This window comes from Rana temporaria, chromosome 6 (assembly GCF_905171775.1).
Source record: "Rana temporaria chromosome 6, aRanTem1.1, whole genome shotgun sequence".
NCBI lineage: Eukaryota > Metazoa > Chordata > Amphibia > Anura > Ranidae > Rana > Rana temporaria.
Genome location: NC_053494.1, coordinates 195,501,745 through 195,520,969, shown reverse-complemented (window position 1 = coordinate 195,520,969; position 19,225 = coordinate 195,501,745). Strand labels below are relative to the sequence as shown.

The window sequence follows — 19,225 nt, the reverse complement described above, 5'->3', positions numbered from 1 at the left end:
TTAAGGAAAATGTACTGACTGACCTAAGTAGTTCATTAGGTCAATATGCGGAGGTGAAGGTAATATCTGTACGGTGGTGGAGGACACAGAGATAGAGATAGATAATGATATAATGACACACTTATGTTGAAGATTCACTAATGGTGTGCATGGGAGAAGGCTGAGCATATTGTTCACATCAAGAGACTGATATGCTGTATATATATATATATATATATATATATATATATATATATATATATATATATATATATATATATATTTATATATATATATATTCATACAGTATATAACGGTTATTCAAATGTTTCTGCTCTTTTTTAAAGGTTATACGTATAAAAATGCTGAAACTTTTTGGAGACCTCTAGTATTTATATGTATTTTTGCATATATGCTGGGACTGTGATTGCCTATATTGCACATATGATATTCGTGCTCATGGTAGTGGTCTTTAACCCCTTCCCGACCAGCCGCCACAGTTACACTGCGACAGGTTGGCTCCCCTGGGCGAACTGACGTAGCTGTACGTTGGTTCGCCTTTTGACCACTAGGGGGCAAGGCCAGAGCAATATCGAGTGCCCGGCAGAACGAGAAGCAGGATCTGTGTGTGTAAACACACAGATCCCAGTTCTCTCAGAGGAGGGGAGTCAGATTGTGTGTTTATACTAAGTATGAACACCGATCTCTCTCCTCCCCTAGTCAGTCCCATCCCCCCTACAGTTACAACACACCTAGGGAACACAGTTAACCGCTTGATCGCCCCCTAGTGTTAATCCCTTCCCTGCCAGTGACATTTATACCGTAATCAGTAAATTTTTAGAGCACTGGTCGCTGTATAATTGTCATTGGTCCCAAAAATGTGTCAAAAGTGTCCAATTTGTCAGCCGCAATATTGCAGTCCCGATAAAAATCGCAGATCACCGCCATTACTAGTAAAAATAATAATAATAATAATAATAATAAAAATGGCATAAATCTTTCCCCAATTTTGTGCTATAACTTTTTCCCAAGCCAATCAATATACACTTCTTGCGATTTTTTTTTTTTTTACCAAAAATATGAAGAAGAATACGTACTGGCCTAAACTAAGGAAAAAAATTATTTAAACAAAAAAAACAAATTGGGATATTTATTATAGCAAAAAGTAAAAGATTGTTTTTTTCAAAAGTGACGCTCTTCTCTTGTTTATAGCGCAAAAAATAAAATACCACCAGAAGGAAGCTCAATTTGTGAGAAAAAAAGGATGTAAATTTTGTTTGGGTCCAGCGTCGCACTACCGCGCATTTGTCAGTTAAAGCAACACAGTACCATATCGCAAAAAATGACCTGGTCCTTGAGTAGCCAAATCTTCTGGGGTTGGAGTGGTTAAGGTAAAAAAAAAAAAAACAATGTTGCATTGTGGTTTTAATTACACTTATTTTAATTTTGACACATTAGGATATTTGTGGATAAGGCCCCTTTCCCACTTGCGGACTGTATGTCCGCTTTTTCATCCATCCGTCTGCGGATTAAAAAGGGACATACATTGGTCCCTATGAGATCGCGGGTGTCAGCGGATGAACATCCACTGACACCCGATCTCGGAATTTTGTTTTCGTCCGAAAAATACATTTATTTAGTTACTTCCGAAATTCGTTCAAATTTATTTTGTTTCGTTTAAAAAATGCATTCGCCTGAAAATCCGAATTACTTAAAGTTGAATCTGTCATTGAAGGCTTATGGTGCCCGTCAAATGTTCTAAGAAGATTTAACTAAGCAGCTAAACTGTACGACGCCACGATTGTACATTTCCGGTTCAATGCTCCGCCCACACGCTATAGTAGAATTCTAATGTTGTATCACTGGTAATAATTTTATTTATTAATTATTATTACTAGTCAGCCAACAATTTTAATTTTTCTATAGCCTATGGGAGGAGCATTTGACCATAAATGTCCATTTGTGGCGATCGTATATTTTTAGCTGCTTCATCGAATCTTCATGTCTCTATAATGTCGAATCTTTTCTCTCTATGTCGAATAATCTTGGACTAATAGAGTTAAGGTTAGGCACATTCAACCACAGATTCGATAGACACAGATCGCTATTGTCACCGTCATGTCAAATTTTCTATCTATATCGAACTGTTGTTGCAACGAAAATACAGTAAAGCATTTTTTATGTCAGGTCTTTCGGATTTCGGACTCTGCACATTCGTTATCGTTTGTTAAAACAAACGCGAAAATCCCTGAAATTCAGATGAAAAGGAATGCACATGTCTAGAATTTACTGGGTTATCTATAAGTACGGATGAACACAGACCCGCATTTACAAAACTTTCTTGTAATATCAAGGAACTTTGGAGCTGCATTGTCTTTTTTTTGAGACAGAAGCCATTTTTGTGCTCTGCCATTTTGAGGTTAACCCCCTTCCTCTGTCTTTATTACATGTTTACACCAAGCATGGTAAGCGACAGATGTAAGCTGATTGGTTACACCCACCCATAGGTTACACCCACTTCTTTTATGTCATACTGTCTACTCTTCCTTCACAGCGAGCTGCAATAAATGCTCTCTTTATATGGTTCAGAGATTCAGTCGAAAATATTACCTGGCATCTGTCCAAACTATTCTTCTTTCAAAATGATCCACGGTGAGGCCATTAGGCCAAGCGCCACTTTCCATGTCTTTGTAGATGATCTTTCTTCCTGCTCCACTCATCGAGGCTGACTCTATACGTGGAAATGTGGCATCCCAGTCTGTCCAAAACATTATTCTGCAGAGAGAGGGAAAATAATAATTAGTACCTTAAAGGGAATTGATACTTAAATGTTTTATAGTTTTTTTGTAGGTTTATATTTTAGAGACATTATGCAAATACACATGTACGTGTCTTAAAACATGTTTGGCTCAAGTGATACTCAGTAGTATCCTCCTTTTTCTCCTGAAGTTGAAGAGAGTGGCCGAAGAGGTGGGCCAACGCGGAGCATAGTTAGACAGCCCCAGACAAACAGGGGGCTATGACATGCAGGGAGGGAGAAGCTGGGCTAGGGAACTGACTCTTCCTGAAGAAATCAAATTTTCTATACACATGAATGAAAAATTTTAGGAAAGGAAAATATTGCAACTAAACAAACCCATCTAATTCTCAACTAGGGTTCCTCCAGAGGTGTCTAGTGGTTCCTTGGCTGATTGACCTCACATTTTATGGTGCCTGTAGAGTTCTTGGGTCAATGATACTTGAAAGAGCCAGGGGATGACTGTAATGCCCCTGTCGTTCTCTGTAACGACTGGTTCCTTCCCCCTTGCAATTCGCCTCCTCCCACTTCCATTTCTCACGTTCAGGCTCAGTGTACTGAATCGACCGCGTCACTTCCGGTGCGCGGACGATTGCGTTCCACGCTGGAACGCGGAAGTGCGCCCTCACGTTCTCCAGCTGAATCCCATTCACTTCCTCTATTTAAACCCTTGGACATGGCGGCTAGGTGTTCCACTATTCTTGTAGGACGCCTGCCGCCATCTGGGAGACTGAAGCAAGCCTTACTGCCTACTGCCCTGGTACCGCAGCACAACTTACTTTTCATGCCCAGCGGAGACCCTGTTCCAACTTCCAGCCTTTTGAACACAGCACAGTCAGCCCTGCATTTCACTTGAGTACCTGCTGCTGAATATTCACACAAACTTCTCTTCAACTTCACACCCTCCTGGACTGGAAGTACTAATGTCGTTTTCATGAAGGAATCTACTCTGCAAACCGCAAGTATCTGGTTTATCAATAATCAACCTCAAATAACCTGCATGTAGTATATACAGTCTTACAAGGCATTTTATCAAAGTATCTCCACAAACCTCATCTTGAAGTATTGCCTATGTTAATAGTATTATTTATGATACACAGCTTTACCATAGTTCATCCTCTGTGCTTTCTAGAGACTTTCTTGTTGACATATTTGCCTATGAGGGAATAGGTATACGCACAGAGCAGTGTCACTACATTTGAGGTTGTGATGATTTGATCCCTAAACTTTCTACACAATATAGAGAGTGACCAAAGGGTATCATACCTGAGAAGCCTCTGCAGCTAAAGATCCATATCATAAACATACAGATTGCAGGGTCTTTACAATGACACCAGTATCTCTTTGTCTGTATGGAAGGATCTGACCACCACTGTAAGAAAGGCATTCTTCTCAATGTAAGGAGCATTCTTCCCGTTGACCACCTATGTAAGGGGCATCCTTCCCATTGACCGCCAATGTAAGGGGCATTTTTCTCATTGACCACCAGTAGTTAGACAGTCCCAGAAAAAAAGACGGCTATGACATGCAGGGATGGAGAGGTTGTCCTAGAGAGCTGGCTCTTCCTGAAGAGGTCAAATTTGCTATGCACATGAATAAAATATAACTTATGAAAAGGAAAACACTGCAAGTAAGCCAACCATTCTCATTGGCTCATGAAATCATCCAATATACTTCATTTTGTGCACCATTTGCCTTTAATTCTATTTAAAGACTTGAAGCGCCTTCCCTGACATGTGACTGTGCCTAGGCACTGCAGTTTCAGTAGCCTCATAACTTAAAGGGGTTGTAAAGGTTTTTTTTTTTTTTTTTTAAATAGCAAACGTACCATACTTGCCTCCACTGTGCAGTTTGTTTTTCACAGAGTGGCCCCGATCCCGGTCTTCTGGGGTCCCTCGGCGTCTGTCTCGGCTCCTCCCCGCAACAGCTAACCCCTTTCTGGGAAACTCTTTCCCAAGGGGGTTACCTTGCGGGTGTGCTCCAGTGACTGTATCACTCGGCCCAGCCATGGGCGCGCTGCATCATTGATTTGATTGACAGCAGCTGACTGAGAGTCTCACGAGATTTAAAGTGATATTTGTTGATGTCACTAATGTGTTGCTGACTGTTCTCCTTACCGGAAAGGAAGCTGTACCGTAGAACCTGCAATACAAGGATATCCCTGCTTCATTCCTAGTGTATTGTGTAAATAATTTGATCTGTATCTTTTCCACCTCTACTGCAGCCTCTTGACTATTCCCCCACCGATCATGAGGTCATCAGTGGGGCATTTATGACAGGACGACACAAAGCTCTGCTCCTCTAAAAGATGTCCACCACCTCCTGGAGACACAGGGGTTCATTTACTAAAGGCAAATAGCCTGTTTATTTTGGACAGGAAGTTTTACTTTTCAAAATTGAAATCTTTTATTCCCCCCCCCTTTTTTTGGGGGGGGGGGGTTAAGGGAGGGGGAGGGAGAGGGGAGAAGAGAAGGGAATGTGCCATAATATGGAGAACATCATCATAGATATAGTATTATAAGGATGGATCTAATTCTGTACCCACACAAATTTAATTTATTTTTGTAGTATGTAATATGTATATGTTAAAGAGGAGTTCCACCCAAATTTGGAACTTCCTCTTAACCCACTCCTCTCCCCCTTACATGCCACATTTGGCATGTAATTTTTTGGGGGGGGGAGTGGGGGCTTCAGCACGAGTGGGACTTCCTGTCCCACTTTCTCCTTCCTGTAGACGACTAAGCTTAATCGCCTTCAGGAAGTGGCTGCTGTAGGCGATCGCCTAGGACACGTCACAGGTCCTAGGCGATCTCCTGGCCAATTACACGGCGCGGCGCCGGCCCGCGCCGCTCGCGCATGCGCAGTGCCGCTTGCGCATGCGCAGTGGGTGCCCGGCCGTGAAGCCGAAAGCTGTCACGGCCGGGTGCCCACACTGAAGATGAAGACGCCGGCCGGGGGGGGGGGAGAGGAGCGGAGCCCCGGCCGGCGCGTCGCTGGAGCGCTGGAGCAGGTAAGTGCCTGTTTATTAAAAGCCAGCAGCTACACTTTTTGTTGCTGCTGACTTTTAATAAACATACAAATGGCTGGAACTCCCCTTTAATGTTATATGTAAGAAGAACTTATACATTTTATAACGGCTGTTGATTTAAAAAAAAATTTTTTTTTTAAGAAAGTTTGTAAAGTTCTTTTTCTTCTATGTGAAAACAATAAAAATAATTTAAACACAAAATGTAAATCTTAGTGAATGAAGCACTAAAGACTTAGGCCCAGATTCTCAAAGGAGATATGACGGTGTATCTCCAGATACGCCGTCGTATCTGTGAGTCTGAGCGGTCGTATCTATGCGCCTGATTCTTAGAATCAGTTACGCATAGATTTCTATTAGATCCGACCGGCGTAAGTCTCTTACGCCGTCGGATCTTAACTGCATATTTACGCTGGCCGCTAGGGGCGTGTACGCTGATTTACGCCTAGAAATATGTAAAAATCAGCTAGATACGCAAATTCACGAACGTACGCCCGGCCGACGCAGTACAGATACGCCGTTTACGTTAGGCTTTTCCCTGCGTAAAGTTACCCCTGCTATATGGTGGCGTACATGCGGCGTACCAATGTTAAGTATGTATGTTGTTACCGCGTCGGATTTTGAAAAATTTACGTTGTTTGCGTAAGTCGTCCGTGAATGGGGCTGGGCGTCATTTACGTTCACGTCGAAACCAATACGTCCTTGCGGCTTACTTTGGAGCAATGCAATGCAATGCGCTCTGGCTTCACTTCCCCGTTCCCTACGGCGCATGCGCGAGTCGTGCTACGCCTGCTCATTGGCTTTCCGCTGTGTACTGGGAGCTGAGTGTTCCCAGAACACAAGGGGGGGCGACGGAAGGTGACGTCATGCCCGCAGTCTGCCCGAGACTGTGTGGCCGGAAGTGGGTGCAAATACCTGTCTTTAGACAGGTATCTGCACCCCCCTCCCCCTGAAAGGTGTGAAATGTGACACCGGAAGGGGGGAGGGTTCCGATCAGCAGCAGTTCCACTTTGGGGTGGAGCTCCGCTTTAAGGTTAGGCACATTCGACCACAGATTCGATAGACACAGATCACTATTGTCACCGTCATGTCGAATCTTCTATCTATATGGAACTGTTGTAGCAACGAAAATGAAAATAAAGGAAATTAGCGGGCAACAGTTTCAGCTGCCCACAATTAAAATGGCTGCAGCCAGACTTAGTGGAGGGAGATTTCTGCAGCATATTTGGCAAGTACAGAATCACAGTATATATATAATAATATGCAAACTGGTTGAAGGGAAACTTCAGAATGGCAAAGATGTTTGTATTACAAATTATGTGAGCAGAATGCAGTTCCTCTTTAACTGACCTAGAGAGGCTGTTTTTTTTTTTTTAAAAGAAAAGAAAAAACTGTACAACAATCTGTTTTTCTATCTTAAAAATATGTAATTAACAATAACCATATAGCAATGCACACTGTAATGAATTCAAGTTCAGTAAAGCAAATGTAAGTTCCATTAAAATCAACTAAGTCATTGAACAGCATTATCAAAATGATTTTCTCCAAACAGGGAATATCTAAAATGTTAGACTGCAAAGGTCAAGTACCACTTAATGTAAATGTCAGACAGAATGAGAAGCTGTAATAACTCTGGTTCCCTATAAAGCGCAGGGAGGGCGATGGTGGCCTCAGCTGGATAAACAGGAGCATTATCAGAACTCGCAAAGCCATATGAAAATGAAGCCAGGATAAGCGTCTATTGTTTCTGCATCTGCTGCTGGTTTCACTATAATTTCACCGTGGAATTTCAATACAACTTTTTTTTGGTCCTTACACAATTATAATTTTGTACGTCTAATTAAACAATTCTCCGTTTTAAATCGATTGACAGATTACATAAATGGCCTGTAATAGAATAAAAAGTAATTAGGGACCTTGAACTGTTTGAATCAAATCAGATGCCTCACTTTTTTGTTTAACAGAGGCTTGAGCACAGTATGGTGACCATTAGGAGAACTCAAAGGCCCCTGCCCGTCATTCATCAACCCAATGTAAGAGCCCCAGTGGTTAGTAGATTCTCTCACATTGCACAATTGAATGGCAGGATATTAACTCAACTTTAAAGCAGAGGTCCAGGTCTGTACATGCTGTGCATTTGAGATTCTTGGGAAGTCAGCTTGAGAAAGGAGCGCGGCTTGCCGTAATGCCTGTGCCGCGCCGGCTTACGAAACGTGCCGCGTGATGTCATCCTCCGTTGCCTTCCTTCCTGCTGCACATCACACCTCGCTTTGAGTCTCCCCACCACAGCCGGCTTCCTCACTACAGCGGTGTTTCCAGCAAAGACTTACCTATTGCTGGGATCACATCCTGATGTGCTTTATATTATCTACTCAAATGTGAGTTGCCATTCTAATGTATTACTTAAAGTGTTATTCAAATGTCAACACTTAGAGGCACCTCTTTCCTTGTTTTTTTGCAGATTCTTGGGGCTTTTTGGGCTCACAGGAACTACTTTAAGAGAGCATGCCACCAAAACCTATCTGTAACAATGGGAATGTCCATTCTTGAAATGTTATAACAATGTAGCCCAATCACTCAGGGATTACTTTATTTTTGACAGGGAGAAAATATAAGTGATTAACAACGAACACAACTATTCCTGAGAGGTAGGGTTGCCCAGTCACCAAATAAAAGAAAATGCAGGTGAAGGCACAAAAAATTCAAGTATTTCAAATGCTTATTTCAGTCTCTCTTAAGTTTTTTTAATCCCAAAGGAACCTTTGAAATTAATTTCAAATCTTGGGGAACACCTTCTGGGCCCAATAAATTGGTGGTCAATAGAAAAATGCAGCTTACATTAGTGGTCAATAGGAAGGTTATCCCTTACATTAGTGGTCAATAGGAAAAATGTCCCTTACATTGTCGGTTAGTGGGAAGAATGTCCATTACATGGTGGTCAATAGCAAGAATATGCCTTACATTGGTGGTCAGTGGGAAGGATTCCCCTTATAATGGTAGTCAATGGGAAGAATGCCTCTTATAAATGGTAATCAGTGGGAAGAATGCCCCTTATAACGGTGGTCAATGGGAAGAATGTCTCTTAGATTGTGGGTCAGTCGGAAGAACGCTTCTTACATTGGTGGTCATTGGAAGACTGTCCCTAATAAAGGTGTTCAATGGAAAGAATGTCCCTTACATTGGCGGTCAGTGGGAAAAGTGCTCCTTACATTGGTGGTCAGTAGGAAGAATGCCCCTTACATTGGTGGTCAGTGGGAAGAATGCAATTCTCACAGACAGATAAAAACATAATGGTGTCATACAGCTGGCTCTTTCAAGTAGCACTGATATCAGAACTCTACAGGCACCATCAAATGGGAGGTTAATCAGCTAATGAACCACTAGTAAACTCTGAAGGAACCCTAGTTTAAAATGGTTGGCTTACTTGGTGCTTTTTCCTTTCTATAAATAATTGTTTTATTCACGTGTATAACACATTTAACCTCATCAGGAAGAGTCAGTTCCCTAGCACAACCTTCACCTCCTTGCATGTCATATCCCTCTCTTTTTCTGTGACTATATAACTATGTTCTGTGCTGGCCCACCTCCTCTGCCTCTGTGTGTCTGTGTAAATCCAGGAAGTGAACAGACAGCAGCTTCAGCTGCCCACAGTTAAAATGGATGTAGCCAGACTCAGTGGAGAGAAATTTCTGCAGCATATTTGGCAAGTACAGAATCACAGTATATAAAAAATAATATTCAAAGTGGTTGAAAGGAAGCTTCAGAATGGCAAATATGTTTTTATTACAAATTATGTGAGCAGACTGCAGTTCCTCTTTAAGTCGGATCAAAGTCGGACTGAAGTCGCAGGGCAAAGTCAGATTAGAAGTCGTGTGACTTTCATGTCGGAGCAGTGTGAACCTGCTTCCTCTATGCTTCCTCCATGCTTTGAAACAAAATTCTCCTGCGCTCTGGTGTTTCGCCGAACCCGGGTGGTAGTGTAGTCTCACGGTAAAGTCTAGAATCTTGCAGTCCTCCTCAGAACAAAGAGTGTTCATATAGATAGCAAAAAAGAAAAGAAGGGAGGGCCCACCGACCTAGTGCATTACCACTTAAATTTTATTAAAAACAGAATAAAAACAATGGTCTTACTCACAAAGAAAGCGCTTTTCAGACAGCTAGAAACTGGACCTCACGGCACCTGCCAGTGGAACCACAGACAAATGGACGGCTGACACATTTCCGAGGCGTACCCTCTTCCTTAAAGCCTAAGTGGTAATACCTCTCTCCTGTGTGTCCTCGGTTATATATGTGTGTGTGTGTACATGACCAGAGAATGCCCCAGCTCAGGTGACTATCAATTTACAGGCCCCACCCCTCTCATCCTACCCCACCCACCCATAGGGATGGATCTCTCACGAGTCACACTCCCTAGAAAGCAGGTACAACCTTTTGGATAGTAGAGGGGGCATGTTGCCATGGTGTTTTCACTTTGGCCATCATGGTTGTACCTGCTTTCTAGGGAGTTTGACTGTGAGAGATACATCCCTATGGGTGGGTGGGGTAGGATGAGAGGGGTGGGGCCTGTCAATTGATGGTCACCTGAGCTGGGGCATTCTCTGGCATTCACACACATATATAACCGAGGACACACAGGAGAGAGGTATCACCACTTAGGCTTTGAGGAAGGGAGTACGCCCCGGAAACGCGTCAGCTGTCCATTTGTCTGTGGTTCCACTGGCAGGTGCCGGTAGGTCCAGTTCCTAGCTGTCTGAAAAGCGCTTACTTAACCACTTGCCGTCGCCGCACCGTCATTATACGTCCACAAGGTGGCTCTCCTAGGCGAGACCACGTAAATGGACGTCCTACCTTTTAGCCGCCACTAGGGGCGCACGCGCGCCGCCGGAGGCGCGCGCGCGCGCCCCCCGCTCGCCCCCGACTCCCGTGCGTGTGCCCGGCGGGCGCGATCGCCGCCGGGCACACGCGATCGCTCGGTACAGAGCGGGGAACGGGAGCTGTGTGTGTAAACACACAGCTCTCGTTCCTGTCAGCAGGGGAAATGCTGATTTTCTGTTCATACAATGTATGAACAGAAAATCAGTGTTTCCCCTAGTGAGGCCACCCCCCCCCCACAGTAAGAACACACCCAGGCATACTTAACCCCTTCCCCGCCCCCTAGTGTTAACCCCTTCACTGCCAGTGGCATTTTTATAGTAATCTAATGCATTTTTATAGCACTGATCGCTATAAAAATGCCAATGGTCCCAAAAATGTGTCAAAAATGTCCGAAGTGTCCGCCATAATGTCGCAATACCGAAAAAAAAATCGCTGATCGCCGCCATTACTAGTAAAAAAAATATTAATAAAAATGCCATAAAAATACCCCCTATTTTGTAAACGCTATAACTTTTGCGCAAACCAATCAATAAACGCTTATTGCGATTTTTTTTTACGAAAAATATGTAGAAGAATACGTATCGGCCTATACTGAGGGAAAAAAATGTTTTTTTATATATTTTTGGGGGATATTTATTACAGCAAAAAGTAAAAAATATTCATTTTTTTCAAAATTGTCGTTCTATTTTTGTTTATAGCGCAAAAAATAAAAAACGCAGAGGTGATCAAATACCACCAAAAGAAAGCTCTATTTGTGGGAAAAAAAGGACGCCAATTTTGTTTGGGAGCCACGTCGCACGACCGCGCAATTGTCTGTTAAAGCGACGCAGTCCCGAATCGCAAAAAGGACTCTGGTCTTTGGGCAGCAATATGGTCCGGGGGGTAAGTGGTTAAGCTTTCTTTGTGAGTAAGTCCATTGTTTTTATTCTGTTTTTAATAAAATTTAAGTGGTAATGCACTAGGTCGGTGCACCCTCCCTCCTTTTCTTTTCCTCCATGCTTTGTCATAAATGATTACACTTCCTCATTTTGTGTATTTTGTCCTGCCTCCCAAGATGGCTGATTAAATTAGGAAACGGGGGACTTTATTTCCATTAATGCAAAACAAAAAAAAAAATAGTAATTAAGGAAGTTTGCAATTTTTTTCATCCTAAATATAATTAAGGCTAAAATGAATTTGCAAATATGAATAATAACAATTTACCCATATCTCGGATCCAAGGCGATAGCTCTGGGGTGCTCCATCCCACCTGCTATTAATGTCGATCTCATTTTGCCATCTAATTTAGCAACTTCAATTTGATCCAAATTGCTGTCTATCCAGTAAATGTTCCCAGCTATCCAGTCTATTGCTAAGCCCTCAGGTGTGGCCAGACCGTGCTGAATGACGACTTCAATCCCGCTAACACCTAGAAAAAAGGGAAAATAAAAAACGAATAAGTGCTAATTAGCCCAGAAATATGCACACATTTTTATCAGCTGTAATCATTGCTGTCATTTATAGCATAATTGCACAGAGGATGATTAGTAATCAGGAGTGAAAGGACTTTTACTGCTTTTGGCTTTTGTAACGCTAAGGAAAAAACTTATGTTACAGGGAGCCTATTATATTTTAAAACTTGTCATATGTGTAAGTGGATGTCTTTAAGTGTGTATACCAGTGGCGGTTGGTGCTCCATTTTTGGTGGAAGGGGGGCGGTAGCCCCCAGTGGCCCGTATGCCAGCCCTGCTCGCAAGCCCGCTCGCCAGCCCCACTCGCCCGTCAGCCCCGCACTTACCCCATCCAGGTTCCCGGTGGCTTCCTCGGCTTCTCCTTCTGACTAATCTAGTGGTATCTCCTCCCAGCCAATCAGGTCGCTTCTCCTCCTGGCCAATCCGGTCCCAGGACCCGCTTACTGTCCTGATTGGCTGGGAGGAGAAGCAGGAAGATAATAGTGAATGTTGTTTTGCTATTGTCACAAGTGGGTGGGCTCGGGGCGCAGTGCTCTGCACCATGAGCCTACTCTTTTTGAAGCTTCTGGCTCTAATGATGTGCTTCAAAATCAAACAGTAAAACTCTATGCGTCCGGTACCATGCATGGAGATTAGGGGGGCGATGGCCCTGAGCCCCTTATGGAGTAGGGCTCAGTGAAGTAGGGCTGCAAAAAAAAGTATTTATAGTGAATATAGGGGGCACTGTATAGAAACTGTTAAGGCCAGTCATAGATGCATCGTTTTTCTTTCCTGCAACCCAATAATTCAAAAAATCACTAGAATTCCCCATAAAATAGACAGTGTTGACAGGGAAATCCCTGCTGTGTTGATTTGGTTCCTGCTTAACCGGCTGAGATTTGAATCATCTATGACCGGCTTAGGATTAGTGGGCTGGCTACTTCTTGATATTTATCTTTTATAGGTTCACACTTGAGCTTGCACTTCATCAAGCATTTTGGAGTATTATTTTTCTTTCCTTTTTATTTGTGTTTGTACACGTGTTCTTCAGGTGTTTTCAGGCTTGAGTGCACCCAATGGAAAGCTAGTTACTAGGAACAGGAAAGGCAAGAAAATCAAACAAAACAAATGCATGGATTAAGGCATGTTGTAGGCAATCCTATTGAAGTCTATAGAGTCGAAAAAACATGTGACGCTGCCCTAAAGAAGCTCATGTACTTTTTTATCAGCTTAGAGTGATAAGTGACACAGTATGAATGGGCACCATCAGAGCTCACTTCCTTACCTAACCTCTCACTCAAAACCTTCCACAACTACCCCTCCCTGTAACCCCAAGGAAATCCCACACTACTCGTAATTGGAGTTAAATGGCTGAATCAGCCTTTTATAAGCTTCTAAATAACAAAACATAACAATAAGCATATCACTCCAGATAACAACGGTTGCAGGTCCTTGATGGTACAGTACCACATATCTAAAACGTTGTGTATGTGGCAGCAGTTAGCCAAGTTACAACCACAGCTGCCAAACACCGCCTTGGGGATTAAGCCAGCTGACCCCAGACATCCACTGGCCTCTGGTCTTACTACTACCCGGTCACTATGAATTAAACCGTACCAACTATAGGACGCCATGCCTAAGATGGGTCCCCATCGTTTTACCAATAACACCAGATTTAAACCCCCCTCAAGGACCTAAAACTGCTAAAGAACAACACAAGAAGTATAACAGGACTACCCAAAAAATAGGAAGGGAGGGACTATCTTCTGGCAATTTCTCCTCTGCCAGTGAACCTAAATCACTCTTCCCCCACACTATACTCTCCTGCTCCTCCCATTCACCTTGTCTACTTGACCAATAAGGTAAGCATCACTAGCTGACCACACCACTTTAAAATAGTTAACCCCTTTTGCCTGCTTTCTCTTCCATCCTGTCATGTATGTCCTCTGCCCATTTTCGGACTTCCATCGGACAAATCTGTGGATTTGTGTCCAAAGGGCATTGACCGTGAACTTGTTTTGCATACAGACAGCATAACTTTTTCAGCCAACATTCACGAAACGATGTGGTTTTTCTGCTCTTTAGCGCCACCCTTTGGGCAACTTCTGCTAATGTTGTCTGATGGTTAGCATTGGTTCAGAGCATGCATGTTTGTACTTCGGATTTTAGTACACACGATCGGATAATCCGACGCAACACATTTGTTGTCAGACAGTTGTTGAGCATGAACAACCAACATTTGTTGTTGTTAATTCCGCCAACAATTGTCTGATGGAGCATACACATGGTCGGATTATCCGTCATAACGGGTCCATCAGACAAATATTGATGTAAAATCTGATCATGTGTACGGGCCTTTGGCTTCAGGCATACCTTATTGAGCATTGATGCGTTTGTAGAAGATCTCTTCAACTCAGTCAGGTGTGAACCAAGGCTAAATTAATGTACAAGTGTTTAACTGTACATCACTGTAATACATTGATATAAAACTGAAAATAATTTACCAGTACAATGGCGCCGTCTAGCCTTCACCAACAATGCTAAAACAATACACTCTCTTTGTGCCATCCATATAGGGAATAACCACTTGTTGTAATTATTGTTTTGGTGGATTATACATTTGTTGTCCACAAAAGGGATGTGAGGAAACAACTGCTTACCTGATGTTTCTGATAATCGACCTCTATAGATTTTGTCCTCGACAACATCCGTCCAATACAACAAACTCTGATTGAAATGGAAATCGAGAGCTATTGTGTTTCTCAGACCGGGAACCAGCAAACTGTAATCCCGCTTATGAAGGTCGATCCGTCTTATCTCGTGACGGATGGAAAAAATAATGAAAGCTTCAAATGTATCTGAAATGAAATTAAAATCATTATTAGTAATAAGCTCATTAAGGGCAGAGGTAATGACTATGGAGATGAGAATGGTAATTAGAAGGCTGGGTGGGTTCCGTAAACACAGATACAGGTCATAGCAGATCGTTGGACATTTGTAGCATAATGCTTAAAAAATATTTTAACCAGCTGTGCAGAAACCATAGCCATGGGCACATCAGATGGGGAAAAAAGTTTTAATATATTTTTTACACCCAAACCCTGATGCCGCGTACACACAACCATTTTTCGGGTTGTAAAAAATTAATTTTTTAATGGTCTATCTTTTTTCAACCTGATCATTAAAACGGCCTTGCCTACACACGATCGTGAAAAAAAAATGCTCTAGCAAAGCGCGGTGACATACAACACGTACGACGGCACTATAAAGGGGAAGTTTTGTTCGGATGGCCCCACCCTTGGGACTGTATTTGCTGATTTTGTGTTAGTAAAAGACAATTCGCGCTTTTCAGTCTGTTACAGCGTGATGAATGTGCTTACTCCAGTACGAACGCTAGTTTTACCAGAACGAGCACTCCCGTCTCATAACTTGCTTCTGAGCATGCACATTTTTTTCACGTCGTTAAAGCCCACACAGGACCATTTTTTACAACATTAAAAATGACAACGTTAAAAACGTTGTGAAAAATTAGGGCATGTTCGAAAATTTTAATGGCCATTTTTTACATTGTGAAAAATGCTCTGGAGCCCACACACGGTCGTTTTTAATGACATATAAAAAAAAAAAACTTCGGGGGCGTGGTTAGCCGCAGAAGGAGATGGGTGCCTGAGAGCGGAGCTCCGTGACTCCCGGACACACAGCGGCACATCGCGGCATCTCAAGGACCTTACAAACACCCCGATCTGACGCCCGGTGACCCACTCGGTGGGGGAACATGACTAAGAGGCGCAAGGAGTCCAGGCAGCCTCAGAAACTGACAGAGTTCTATCCGTATAGACATGAGGGAGGTAAGCAAGATGGCGCTGGCTCTTCCTCCACTCCTACACACAGCGCTCGTTCCCCGTCCTCTGTAACTCCCTCCCACAACAGACTTGGGAACTCTAGGGTAAGCACCCACTCCAGCCCTAGTAATCCACAATCAGCAAGTCCTGCTAAAGCTAAATTTCGCCTAGAATAATCTGGCTGCAGCCCAGTGCTGGGGACAGGGGGAGATACGGGGGAGGATACACGTGAGCTCCCAGAGAGGATAGAGGAGTTCCCCACTGCCAACCAGCCTGTAATTGACACAATGCTAAAGGACATGCTCCTGTCTTCGCGCAGTACTATTCAGGCAGACATGGTGTCCTATAATAAGTTTTTGGATATGAAAATTTTAGATTTTTCATGCAATGTTTAAGTTATTTGTGTAGTAAGTAAATGATGGAACACAAGAATGTACAATGTTGTATGGAATATGTTAAATAAAAAAAAAAAAAACATTTTGATTGTAGATATCCAAGAGGTAGAAGCGAGGGTTGATCACATTGAAACAAAGATGGGAGAATTTGCGTCCACCATAAACGATCTGGTGGATGAGCAGGAAGGAGCGGAGGATGAAATGGAGAATATTAAGGCAAAGTTAGCAGACATGGAGGACTGGAGCAGAAGAAATAACCTAAAAACCAGAGGTGTTCCTGAATCTGTCCAGCAAGGAGACCTGAGGGCCTATGTCACCACCTTATTTACAGACCTCCTTCCTGACCTGTCTGCACTAGATGTTACTACTGACAGAATCCACCGCATACCTAACCCCTCCTATCTTCCTGACCAAGTCCCGCAGGATGTGATCTTGAGATTGCACTTTTATCATGTTAAAGAACAAATCATGGCGACGGTGCGTACCAGAGATTGCTTAACCCCCCAATATAAACATCTGCAATTCTACGCGGATTTATCGCAGTACACATTGAAAAAAAGGAGGAGCCTGGCCACCATCACCAAAGCCCTCAGAAACCATCAGATAACCATCAGATAACCTACATCTGACCAATATCACTATTACCAGAGAGGGCTCCACCTATGTGGTATCATCCCTTGATAAGGGTCTGGCCTTGCTCAAGGAGTGGCAGATTGTACCCGACTCGGACAATAACTCTAATCAACCTAAAAAAGCTCACCCAGTAGAGTCTGACTGGAGGTTAGTTACTGCGAAAAACTCCAAAACTCATGCCTGATCCTTAAGATTCGTCTAGGAACTTTTAGTCCCGGAGGGGGAATAGAAGTCTCCTAACCACGAACTTACTCCCTTACTTACTATTGAGCAGCAACCTGCTGCACTCGAGCGTTCTGTTTGACTGTTTGGTCCTGGGTGTCTACCCTTGGACCTAATATGTTCCACTACTTTTAGGAAACCAGACTACAGTTTTGTTTTTTGTTCTTATTTGTTTTTTTTGTTCTTTTTTCTCGTTTTTTCTTCTCATTTATCGCAGTCCGCTTCAATCGACATTTGGCATCAGTTTGGCTGTCAGGAACCCTCGAACGCTAGCAGCTCACAGTGGGAAAGTACAAACATGATCCTCACGTTCTTCATTCCACAGTTTGTAAGACCACTGATAGTTCCAGGTGTGAATCGTCCTCATGAGGTGGGTGCCTTGTTCAGGTCTCCTATGTGCCCTGTTTTTTGCAATTTTGATTCTTTATCTGGTCGGAGGAGGGACTTCACACCACAAGTCTCTGCTCCTTTGCTGACCTCCCTACGCTGCAGCATATACAGTCTTCCCACATGGGGGTGACATTTCTGTCAATTAACACAAAGGGCCTCAACCACCCAGCCAAATGTAAATCCATGCAGGAGAAAGAGACTATACTTTCTTCTCTTCACCTCATGGCTCTTACTCCCGCATTGACCTCCGCATTGACCTCTTCCTTGTAGACCAATATCTTTTGTCCTGAGTTGTCAAAACGACTATTAACACCATTACGTGGTCAGACCACGCATCAGTGACCCTTACCATTGCTGACTCCCTCTCAGTGGGGTCTTCTCCGGTATGGAGGGCGAATCCACTCCTTCTTCAAAAGGTGGACACTAAAAATATCCTGGAAACCCACTTGAAGGACTTTTTTGTTAATAATGTAGATTCAGTGGATAATTATTCTACGTTGTGGAACGCTCACAAAGCGTTTATGCGGGGCATGTTTATTAAACTAGGGGCGGGGTTAAAGAGACAGAGGCAAAGACGCATCAAGGAACTTACTGACGGCATCCATGCTCTAAAAGCCCAAATCAAACAGAACTCGTCTCCTAGCGCATTGCATAGACTCTCCCAATATAGGCAAGACCTCAGAATTTGTCTCATGGAGGATTTTGAGAAGTCTTCTAGATGTTTAAAAATGTCTTATTATGCCAACTGCAACAAAGCCGGAAAGTTGCTTGCGAATAAACTTTGCGGCTGTAGGTTCAAAACCAGAATTCCGTATATAGTCCACACCACCACCAAGGCTAAACAGTATCATCCTAGGGATATTGCGGAATCCTTCAGTAATTACTATGGCAATTTATATAACTTAGCGACAGACCCCCTCACTCACCAACCCGATCCAGAGCGTACTGCGGACTTCTTGGCCGGATTGTCCCTTTCCCAGCTGACTGCAGATCAACTACAGCAGTTGAAATTACCCTTTACTCCTATGGAAATCAACACAGCTGTTGAGTCACTCCCAACTAATAAATCCCCAGGCCCAGACGGCTTTAAAGGGGAATACTATAAATCATTTAAACAAATTGTATCACCCCATTTGGTTTGCCTATTCAATGATGCTGTTGCCTTTTCTTCTTTCCCTTCTGAGATGCTTAAAGTGTTGATAATAACTATACCCAAGCCAGGGAAGGATCTGTCTACCCCACAGAATTTTCGACACATCTCCCTTCTCAACATCGATTTAAAATTATATGCTAAACTTATTGTGCTCCGTTTAACGGATATTCTCCACGACCTTTTTCATCCGGACCAGTCTGGGTTCACTAAGGGACGCCAGACCTCGGATGCCACTAGGCGTCTAATTAATGTCATTCATGGAACAAACTTAGAGGGGACACCTTCTCTGCTCCTAGCTTTGGATGCGAAGAAGGCGTTAGACCGCATTCATTGGGGGTATCTGGCTAGGGTACATGCTTTGGATTCACGGATCCCATTTTTTCTGCCATCATGGCTTTGTATACTAGCCCCACAGCCCAGGTGTATATGTCAGGTGTCCTCTCAACCCCATTTTCTATCTCGAATGGGACGCGCCAAGGTTGCC

At 43.2% G+C, this 19,225-nt stretch overlaps 1 protein-coding gene across 1 annotated transcript in view; it reads right to left on the bottom strand.

Annotated features, from left to right (window-relative positions):
- Positions 1 to 19,225, bottom strand: part of LRP1B (LDL receptor related protein 1B) — a 1,757,966-nt gene that overhangs the window by 614,895 nt on the left and 1,123,846 nt on the right. The window contains exons 24-26 of the mRNA XM_040358043.1: positions 14,767 to 14,964; positions 11,880 to 12,084; positions 2,590 to 2,754 (exon numbers count right to left, since the gene is read on the bottom strand). Coding sequence (XP_040213977.1) covers positions 2,590 to 2,754; positions 11,880 to 12,084; positions 14,767 to 14,964 — 568 coding nt within the window. The remainder of the gene's footprint in view (positions 1 to 2,589; positions 2,755 to 11,879; positions 12,085 to 14,766; positions 14,965 to 19,225) is intronic.